The following is an 11,342-nucleotide window of genomic DNA, read 5'->3' on the forward strand; positions in this document are numbered from 1 at the left end:
GGATGCCAGGATTCGAACCACCATCCTTCTGCATGCAAGACAAATGCCCTATCTCTATGCTTTCTCTGGCCCTACCATGCTACTCTTTTTTTTTGGGGGGGGGGGGGGTTTGGGTCATACCCGGCAGCGCTCAGGGGTTACTCCTGGCTCTACACTCAGAAATCGCTCCTGGCAGGCTTGGGGATCAATGGGATGCTGGGATTCGAACCACCGACCTTCTGCATGCAAAGCAAACGCCTTACCTCCATGCTATCTCTCTGGCCCCCCTACCATGCTTTTCTTTTTTTTTTTTTTTTTTGGTTTTTGGGCCACACCCTGTGACGCTCAGGGGTTACTCCTGGCTATGCACTCAGAAATTGCTCCTGGCTTCTTGGGGGACCATATGGGGCACCGGGGGATCGAACCGCGGTCCGTCCTAGGCTAGCGCAGGCAAGGCAGGCACCTTACCTCCAGCGCCACCGCCCGGCCCCATACCATGCTATTCTTTTTTTTTTTTTTTTAAATATGGAACGCTTCACGAATTTGCATGTCATCCTTGCGCAGGGGCCATGCTAATCTTCTCTGTATCGTTCCAATTTTAGTATATGTGCTGCCGAAGCGAGCACACCATGCTATTCTTAAAGGAAAAAATTCTTTGTTTTTGGTTCTTTGAACTATACCTGGTGGTGCTCAGGTCTTACTCTTTTACATGGTGTCAGGAATCAGACCAGGGCCAGCACACTGCTGGACAAGTGCTTCCTTTACTATCTCTCCAACCTAGTAAATTTTTTTTTCGTGAGAATTTTATGGTTTGGTCAGTTCTGCTTTCTCTCTTCTCAGGAATTTTCTGTACCCACTCTCTTTCACTGTTGTTACTGTTGTGTTAACCAAGAGTTGGATCATCTTGTAGCTCTGGGGCTCATCAGTAGTTATACATAAGTTGTAGTACTATCACACCTCTGTGCTCTCTGAGGTTTGCACTCCTTTAGCTATAGTGCTTGCCAGGGGGAGCACTCTTAGTTAAGGCACATGGTTAACCTCTAACTTATCCAAGGTCATTGCCCTGCCACTTGGGTGTTTGTTGGTGATGATACTTCCTGGCCTGGGGTGTGCTTGCCAGGCTTTGCTCCCCTTCCTGTGGTGTTTAATCATATGTGCATTGTGGCTGGAAATCACTTTCTGGTATTGAGGATCATAGCTAGCCGGGTTGTTGCCTCACAAACCAGCAGTTTGAACGCCTCACCTTCAAGGTGAGGTGGTGCTCTCAGCCCCAGCACCAGACATCAGGCCAGCTCTGCTTTTGTTTATTCTGTCCTGACTTCTTAAGCACAATCTGTGGGATTATTTGGCTTTAATCAGCATTTCGAATTTTGCACTGCCACTGTCTATACAATAAATTACAGGAAGCAGAGTGGGTATTATTAAATAGTGCTTTCAATGGGGCCGGTGAGGTGGTGCTAGAGGTAAGGTGTCTGCCTTGCAAGCGCTAGCCAAGGAAGGACCGCAGTTCCCCAGCGTCCCATATGGTCCCCCCCAAGCCAGGGGCAATTTCTGAGCCCTTAGTCAGAAGTAAACCCTGAGCATCAAATGGGTGTGGCCCGAAAAACCAAAAAAAAAAAAACACAAAAATAGTGCTTTCAATAGATAAGTCTAAAGAATGGAGAAGAGGGGTTTAACCAGAAAACTGTTATTGGGTCTTGGGGTCATGGCTAGTTGAATACAAGTGTAATTTAGGTATGTATGATACCAGAAACATGGTCATAAGAGGCACAAATATCAATCGGGAATGTAACAGTCTGGAAAGGTTTTCTGAGAAGTCCTCAGGGTTCTGAAGACAACTCCCAGTGATGCTTATCTGCATAGGTCTGATATAGAACTCTTATTTAGCATAACTTATGGGGGAAAAGACATTCACTTGCTAAGAGATGAGAAGCAGTTATGTAACCTCCAGGGTTGATAGGGGAGTGGCAGCTGGCTGTCAGGCCTGGCTTTGAGAATCATGACAAAGGAGCAAGTTAGCTCTTGCCCATTTCTGCCCATGGAACTAGAACAGTGGAATTGGGTTTTTCTCAACAGAACTGGATTTTTCAACATTCTGCTGCCTACAAGAAACACATTTCAATAGTCAGAACAAACATAGACTCAAAATCAGAGGTTGGAGGGAAATCAGCCAAGCAAACAGCTCCCTTAAAAAAGCTGGAGTGGCCATATTAATATCAGATGACACAAATTGTAGACTCAGAAAATTTATAAGGGACAAAGATGGACATCTTGTAATAATCAATGGATATGTACAACAGGAAGAAATCACACTCCTAAATATACACGCACCCAGGGAGGGACCAGCAAAATATTTAAAACAATTGTTGACAAATCTGTAAGAAGACATCAGTAGCAACACAATAATAGTGGGAGACATCAGCACCTCCCTATCATTCCTTAATAGGTCAACCATGCTGAAACCCAAAAAGAATATACTAGCTCTGAAAAGAGAAATGGAAGAAATTATATGGCTCTTCACCCCCAGAAAACTGGATACACATTCTTCTCTAATAGACAAGGTTCATTTTCCAAAATAGAATACATACTGGCCCATAAAACATACCTCCATAAAGTCAAGAGGATAAAAATTGTACAGACTACCTTCTCAGATCACAAGGCACTGAAATTAGAAGTGAACTACAAAGGGACAAAGAAGAAAAACTTTTAACACCTAGAAATAAAACAGCTCACCACTGAACAGTGGGTCCGAGAGGAAACCAAAGGGAAAATTAAAATTTTCAATGAAGACACAAATTATCAGAATTCATGAGACACAGCAAAAGCTGTACTAAGAGGAAAATAATATTTTTGAAGCACACATCAGGAAGGAAGTAGGGGCTTACATAAATAGCTTAATGATACAACTTATGAAATTAGAAAATGACCAACAATAGGAACCAAAAATAAGTGGGCAGAAGGAAATAACAAAGCGTAGAGCAGAAATCAACGAAGTGGAAATCCAAAAAAATTTTTTGGAAGATTAACAAAAGCAGAAATACGTTCTTTGAAAAAATAAATAAGATTGATAATCCATTAGCAGAAGTCACAAAGAAAAGGAGAGAGAGCATCTTAATAAACCAGATAAGAAATGAAAAGGGGAGATCACTACAGATACTGCAGAGATTCAAAAGGTAATTAGAGAATACTTTGAGAAATTCTATGCCCACGAAACATGAAAATCTGGAAGAAATGAATAAATTATTGGACTCTTATAATCTTCCACATTTAAACAAGGATGATCTAGCATATCTAAACAGACCCATCACTACTGAGGAAATTAAAATGGTAATCAAGGGCCGGAGAGATAGCATGGATGTAAGGTGCTTGCCTTGCATGCAGAAGGACTGTGGTTCGAATCCCGGCATCCCATATGGTCCCCGTGCCTGCCAGGAGCGATTTCTGAGCGTAGAGCCAGGAGTAACCCCTGAGCGCTGGCCAGGTATGACCCAAAAACCAAAAAAAGGCAATCAAAAGTCTTCCTCAAAACAAAAGCCTGGGCCCAGATGGATTCATTAACTAATTCTTTCAAACCATTCAAAAGGAACTACTACCAATTGTTTTCAGGCTCTTTCATGAAATTGAAGAGACGGGAACTCTCCCAATAGTTTTTATGAAACTAACATCACCCTGATACCAAAACCAGACAGAGATGCTTCGAAAAAAAAAAAAAAAAACTACAGATTTTCCAATATCCTTGATAAACACAGGTGCAAAGATCCTCAACAAAACTTGATTTTTCCTTCTTATGCAAGAAATTTTTGTATATCACATGGACGACCATCCCCTCTTTGTGACCATCCCCTCTTTGTGTATCAGTCACGTTGTAGCTTCTGATGTGGTATTTAACTTGTGGGCCTTTTAGAGATCCCATTTAAATACAGCTAAACAAAATAATTCCCCAGAAAAATTCAGTAAAACTGAAGTCCCAGATCAGAACTATTACTCAACATAGTCTCTCTTGTACAGAACACCAGACTCCCTACATTATTGCTGTGTTGCCTCGATATGTGGAGATCCGGACATTAGAGCCCAGGCTTCTGGTTCAGAGTATTGAGTTGCAGAGGCCCCGGTTCATCAGCTCAGGAGGGTAAGAGGTTTCTTTATTCTCCCTGCCATGCCGTTTCAGAGCTTTAAAATCAGAATGTCATTATAAAACCTTTTCTCTTTCACTCTTTCACTCTGCCACCTCTAGATCAAACATTCTCTACGTGGCCAGCAATCATTTTGTATGGAGACTTATTCCTGTCCCCATGGCAACCCAGATCCAGCAGCTTCTCCAGGACAAGCAGTTTGAGTTGGCTCTGCAGCTGGCTGTAAGTCTTGTTCGGGCTTCAGAGATTTGGTTGTCTCTCTTCCTCATGATTCAAAGTAGAGGATTTGAGTTTGGAGAGTCATACTGGGACTAGACACAGAGCTTAGAGTCAGTCTGACTACCATAAAGATCTCTGTGATCCCAAGTGATTTCACTATTTTAGTTCACTTCTTTATCAGATAAAAGGCAAATGTCAGTTAGAATAACCGTATCTTGGGGCCGGAGAGGTAGCATGGAGGTAAGGCGTTTGCCTTTCATGCAGAAGGTCATTGGTTCAAATCCTGGCATCCCACATGGTCCCCCCGAGCCTGCCAGGAGCGATTTCTGAGTGTGAAGCCAGGAGTAACCCCTGAGCACTGCCGGGTATGACCCAAAAAAGAACAAAAAAAGAATAACCGTACCTCAGAATTAACAGGAGAATAAGTCTGCAGAAAAACTAAAGACAAGGTAAAATAGTAAAATTTTCAAAGTAAGTTTGGGAGTAGAGTTTGGTGGTAGGTTCCCAGATATTTTTTTCAGCAGCAGCCTGTGTATGCATAAGTAGGACACCTTCAACAAATTGAGCTGCTGCATTCTGTTAGTTGGACTAGTCTTCTCTTTCTCACTATCACTCTCTGTGAATGTTTTTTAACAGCAGGATTGTGGCCTTGGGGTCCAGAGAGCTAATTCAGAGGGTAAGATGCTTGCTGTATACACAGTTCATCAGGTTTGAGCCCTGGCACCTTCAATTCAGACTCAGAACATACCTAAACCTTCAGAGGGCAGTTCTTCACCAGACCCCAGCAAGGACAAAACAGGCCAGATAATCTCCAGTTCTCAGTCGGCTGAGGAAGGCACCTTTTGGTCTGGTCCTTTAAAGAGATTAGGAGCAGGAAACAGGGACCTTGAAGAGTTCCAGAATGAGAAAGAAATAGCAAATCATTTGAGGACATTTGAGACGTGCTCTGATTGGAACAGATATGGGTGGGAATGTGGAATGAGTTAAGTAAGGAGGTGGTTGAAAGCCAGGCCTGACATCCTGCTGACAAGGAATCAACCTAGCTAAGGTCAAGGGATGAAAGAAAGGACAGAGAAGAAGGCATTAAGAGATTTTTTGAAGGAAGAAAATTGGTTCAGTAAAGGTTGATTAGAGAAGTTCTAAAGAAGAAGAAAGCAGGAGAGAATAATGAACTTCATGTCTTACTTAACTGTGTCCACCACATTAAATACCTTTCATCCCTGGAGTTTATCATTCCCCTATCATATCAGGCCTTATATTTTATACTTTATGCTAAGAACACATTCCCTACCTGCTATACTATCTATTCAATTCCAGTCTTTCCTTGTTTTTTGTGACCTTGTCAATTTTCAGGGGTGCTTTTGAATTTTATTATATTTGAAAATTGTTAAAATATAATTGTGCTATTGTATTTTAATTCTGCAATTACTCATTAGACTAGGTGTAGTTGTAGGGCAATCTATGAAGGCAGATACCATTGGGCTGTGGCTGTCTGGTCTACTTTTGCATTGAAACCTCTTGAGATGTTGTGTACTACTTTGTATCTCATGACTGAATATTTGTTGAGTCAGTATTTTCTTATCTCTTTACCCTCTTGTTAGGAAATGAAAGAAGATTCTGACAGTGAAAAGCAGCAACAGATTCACCACATCAAGAATTTGTATGCCTTCAACCTCTTCTGCCAGAAGCGTTTTGATGACTCCATGCAGGTCTTCGCTAAACTTGGCACAGGTAACAAGTGGTATGCCATTTTAAGAAGCTAGTAGAAGGAAGAGACTCTGAAAAAGATGGGGCGAAACCTTCATTCTTAGAACTGGGCCTCTAAAAATGGGGAAGGTTTAGGGCTGAAGAGATAACATGGAGGTAGGGCATTTGCCTTGCATGCAGAAGGATGGTTCAACTCCCAGCATCCCATATGGTCCCCCGAGCCTGCCAGGAGCAATTTCTGAGCATAGATTCAGGAGTAACCCCTGAATGTTGCCGGATGTGACCCAAAAACAAAACAAAACAAAAAATGGGGAAAGTTTAGGTCCACCTAAATTGATTGTCATATCTATTAGGAGCCCGTGGCTGACTGTTGGCAACTTACTTACTTGTAATCTAAATCCCACGAATCTGACCTCACCCGTAAATATACAGACTTCTATTTTTCTACAATGTACCACTCCCCATTTGAGAATGGTGACACATAATAATTTTATTCAGAAATATGTGTCTGAGTATAACCAATTAAAGTCCATTCTAAGCAAAAGCCATATATGAGTTTTTTGGGTTTTTTTGGGGGGGGTTTGTGGGTCACAATTGGTGGCACACAGGGGTTACTCCCTGGCTCTGCACTCAGAAGTCGCTCCTGGCAGGCACAGGGGACCATATGAGATGCCGGGATTCAAATCACCATCTGTTCGAATCAACTGTATGCAAAGCAAACGCCCTATCACTATGCTATCTCTCTGGCCCCGCCATATATGTTGTAAATATATTCTGTGGTATGTTATCTAATTCTTTGCCTTAGTAATTTTTTTTTTGACATTTAAAAAAATTATCAAATACATTCATCTTTTCTTGTTTTTTGGGACATGCCTGGCTTGCTCTGTGCTCAGGAATCACTCCTGACTGTGCTTGGGTCTATATGAAGTGCAGGGGATCAAATCTAGGTTGGACCATGTGCAAGGCAAATGCCCTCCTGTTGTACTATCTCTCCAACCCCTACATTTATTTTCATTCTGTATACATGTCTTAGAATGTAGTTTCAGAAACATAATGTCATGTCACTTTTATAACATTTTAATGGCACATTTATATTAATGCTTGAAGTATTGAAGTACAGAGTCTGTCTTTCTCTCCCCCCTCCCCCCTTTGAGCCACACATCTTATTCTTGGTTCTGTGCTCAGGGAACCACATGAGATGCTAGATCGAACCTAGGTTGGCCACATGCACGGCAAGCACCCTACTTGATGTACTGTCAATTCAGGCCCCACATTGAGTCATTGTTTTCTTATTTTTAGCCACTCCCTGTTCTGTTCCTAGGGGACCAGGTGGTACGGGGATCACACCTGGGCCTCACTCATGCAAATCATCCACTCAGCCCATTGAGCTATCTCTCCAGCCCCACAGTGATCATAGAGTCATTCCTTTGAAAAGCATTAACCTGGGACCGGAGAGATAGCACAGCAGCGTTTGCCTTGCAAGCAGCCGATCCAGGACTTAAGGTGGATGGTTCGAATCCTGGGGTCCCATATGGTCCCCCGTGCCTGCCAGGAGCTATTTCTGAGCAGATAGCCAGGAGTAACCCCTGAGCACCTCTGGGTATGGCCCAAAAAACAAAAACAAACAAACAAACAAACAAAAAAATTAACCTGAAATTTACTATGTGGTATAAGACTGTCATAATAGTCCTTTTCATTTTCTCCTTAAATTGCTGGGCTCCTTTCTAGGGAATCATGTTTACCTTCCATGTAGATCCTACCCATGTGATGGGCCTGTACCCAGACCTGCTGCCCACAGACTACAGGAAACAGCTGCAGTATCCCAACCCGCTGCCAGCACTTTCCGGGGCCGAATTGGAAAAGGCTCACTTAGCTCTTATTGACTACCTGACACAGGTAGGTTGAACAGAGGTACATGGAAGGGTTTTCCTTGGAGTTGTAATGCGTGCTTGGCGGCAGGAATTAAGGATCTTTCATGTTGCCACAAAGCATTCCAGTAATAAATACTGTGTATCTGAACCTGAGATGAGCTCTGATTCTTCCATACACTTTCTGCTTTCTGCTGTTGACTATTTTACTAAATCCTGATATTGGGAAATAGAGTTTGGTTCCTGGTAGAGTCACAATGCACTGTTACAGGAACTATAAAAAAAAAACAAAAAAACAAAAACACATTTCAGATGTGAGGAAAAATGATTTTTATTGGCAACATACGTAATTTTAGGAAAAATATCACTGTGCACAGAAAACCTGAAAAGCAAAGTATAAAGCAAAAATATAAACCATTTCTAATTATTACCCAGAGAAAAGTGATTGTCATTTCAGAGTTGTCCTTCCAGACTTTTTATATGACTTTGTGACTTTTTTTTTTTTTTGGTGTTTGGGTCACACCCAGTAGCACTTGGGTTATTCCTGGCTCTGCACTCAGAAATCACTCCTGGCAGACAAGGGGGACATATGGGATGCTGGGATTTGAACCACCATACATCCTGGGTCTGCTGTGTGCAAGGCAAATGCCCTACCGCTGTGCTTTCTCTCCAGTACCTAATTTATAACTTTCTTTTTGTCTATTACAACAAATGGATATCAAACTATGTTTTAATGTTTGCTATTTTTTTATTTGTAGAAATTAATTTAGTAAATTAATTGACTAAGTTAAACTTTCACTTGTTTTGGGAAAGGCCTTTTTGTCAACAAATAATCTTTTGTAACATCTTTTTTAAGAGATATTTAGATTTTAGGGGCCGAAGAGATAGCACAGCGGTAGGCCATTTGCCTTAGATGCAGCTGACCAAGCACATATCCGGGTTTGATCCCTGGCATCCTATATGGTCCCCTGAACCTGCCAGGAGCGATTTCTGAGCATAGCTAGGAGTAATCCCTGAGTGCCTCAGGGTGTGGCCCAAAAACCTATATATGTTTATATAACCTATATATGTATATATTTTTTAAACTTAAATATATTAAAATTTGAATATTTTATGGGAAGATGGTGAAAAATTAAACTCAGTGTCATTGTTGAAGCGATTTAACCCAAATTTCTTTTTTTGTTTGGTTTTGAGCCACGCCCAGGAATGCTCAGGGCAGTGCTCTGGGGACCAGGTGGAGTGCCAGAGATCAAACCCAGATTAGCTCTCTGGAAGGCAAACTCCCTACCTACTATGCTATCATTTGGGCCCCTCCTCACCCTAGATATCTGCCATAGAAGACTTTTATTTATTTCCTACCTATTATGATTTGGAAAACTTTCTTTTTTTGTTTTGTTTTGTTTCGTTTTAGGGGGTCTTGTGGCCTGTGCTGACTAAATAATCTACCAAGCCTGTGGCCTTATAGGAGGTCCCCTGGTGCCAGGATCTTAGCCTTAAATCTCCAACACACTTTCTTCCCTTTGCATTCATAGGTAGCATGTGAAGTTAACTAGCACTGATATTGGAACATCTCAAACCATGGGTGTTGCACAAAATAGTACATGCTGGGACTGGGGAGATGACTCAGAGAACTGAAGCACATGTTCTCCTTTCAAGAGCCCAGGTTTGACACCTAGCACTGTAAAGTAAAAATATGAAGTCCACGAGTTGAGTGAGGCTGCCCCCAGGCACTATGTTTCTAACAGGGGTCTCAAACTCAATTTACCTGGGGGTCGCAGGAGGCAAAGTCGGGGGTGATCCTTGAGTGCAAAGTCAGTAGTAAGCCTTGAACATTGGTGTGTGTGTGTGTGTGTGTGTGTGTGTGTGTGTGTGTGTGTGTGTGTGTGTGTGTGTGTGTGTGTGTGTGTGTGTGTGTGTGTGTGTGAGTGACTCAAACAACTAAAACAAAACATAAAAAGATTCCTCTAGGGCAGGGCCACAAAATGTTGTACGGAGGGCCATTTGGGGCCCGAGGGCCTCGAGTTTCAGGCAGATGGGTCTGATGAAGCAGGGTAGTGGTAAAGAAATAATACACAGCAGTCAGAAAAGATATTAATTGGAGTTAGGTCTCTCTACCATCTGCTCATTCTTTCTCCCAAGCCCAAAGGCCACACTCCTTGCTTTATTCAAACCAATATCCCCAATCCCAGGTGGGGGAAGGTTGTCTGATACTAAAGCAATTATCTGTGGGCTTTACATCTCAAAGGAAAAGGTTAGGAAAAAGGAAGTTGGGGGAAGGGTTACACAGCACCACATAATCCCTAAGTACCATCAGAAATGGTCGCTGAGTCATTTCAAGAGTAGCCCCTATGGAGAGATAGCACAGTGGTAGGGTGTGTTTGCCTTGGATGTGGCTTCCCATATGGGTCCCCCCACCGCCCCCCCCAGCCTGCCGGAGTGATTTCTGAGTGCTGTTGGGTGTGGCCTACAAACAAAAATAAAGAGTAGCCCCTAAGCACCACTGGAGGTGCTTCCTTGAGGCTAGAGTGATAGTATAGCTGATAGGGAATTTGCTTTGCATGCAGCTGACCTGGGTTCAATTCCCATCCTATATAGTCCCCTGAGCCAGCCAGGAGTGATATCTAAGTGCAGAGCCAGGAGTAACCCCTAAGCACCACTGGGTCTGACCCAAACACAAACAAAAGTTGAGCTTCCTGATGAAGCACCATGACATGAAAATTCAGAATGATGGGCCCGGAGAGATAGCACAGCTGCGCCTTGCAAGCAGCCGATCCAGGACCAAAGGTGGTTGGTTCGAATCCTAGTGTCCCATATGTTCCCCCATTCCTGCCAGGAGCAATTTCTGAGCAGACAGCCAGGAGTAACCCCTGAGCACTGCCAGGTGTGGCCCAAAAACCAAAAAAAAAAAAAAGAAGAAAAGAAAATTTAGAATGAGTAAGAGGAAAAACTAACAGGAATAGCTGATTGGATATAGACATCCTATCAATGGAGTTAGGAGTATATGGAATGCTTTGTGTTTTCCGGTGCCAGAGTTTGAACCAGGGTATCATACATGGCAGGCGAGCATGTCACCACTGAGCCACATCCTCAGTCTCAGGGTAGGATTCTTTGGGAGAATGATAGAAATGTTTAATTCCTTGATTGAGGATGGTAATGAGCATGTAAAAATGTGCCCAATAGTACGTTTACATTGAAAAGATGCAGTTTATTGTGTATGATTTATATCTCAGTAAATTTTTCTTGATTGATAAGAGAGCCAGAGAGATAATGTAATGGGTAAGGAGCTTGCCTTACAAGAAGCCAGCCTGGGTGTGATTCCTGGCACTGTATTTCTAGCCCTGCCAGGAATGACTCCCATGAAGAAAGCCAAAACTAAACCTTGAGCACAGCTAGGGTTTCCCAGAAATAATTTAAAGTCAAGCAGAAAAAAAGGGCT

General features: G+C 42.6%; 1 protein-coding gene and 1 non-coding gene across 3 annotated transcripts in view; one reads left to right on the forward strand and one right to left on the reverse strand.

Moving 5' to 3' along the window:
* Positions 1-11,342, forward strand: part of VPS39 (VPS39 subunit of HOPS complex) — a 90,148-nt gene that overhangs the window by 28,563 nt on the left and 50,243 nt on the right. For both annotated transcript variants that reach the window (XM_049781510.1, XM_049781509.1), the window contains exons 9-12: positions 3,988-4,108; positions 4,214-4,334; positions 5,933-6,062; positions 7,792-7,934. In XM_049781510.1, the coding sequence (XP_049637467.1) occupies positions 3,988-4,108; positions 4,214-4,334; positions 5,933-6,062; positions 7,792-7,934 (515 nt within the window). The remainder of the gene's footprint in view (positions 1-3,987; positions 4,109-4,213; positions 4,335-5,932; positions 6,063-7,791; positions 7,935-11,342) is intronic.
* Positions 499-605, reverse strand: LOC126021450 (U6 spliceosomal RNA). The gene has a single exon (XR_007499965.1). It is a non-coding gene; the product is annotated as a U6 spliceosomal RNA (small nuclear RNA).

This window comes from Suncus etruscus, chromosome 10 (genome assembly GCF_024139225.1).
Source record: "Suncus etruscus isolate mSunEtr1 chromosome 10, mSunEtr1.pri.cur, whole genome shotgun sequence".
Classification (NCBI taxonomy): domain Eukaryota; kingdom Metazoa; phylum Chordata; class Mammalia; order Eulipotyphla; family Soricidae; genus Suncus; species Suncus etruscus.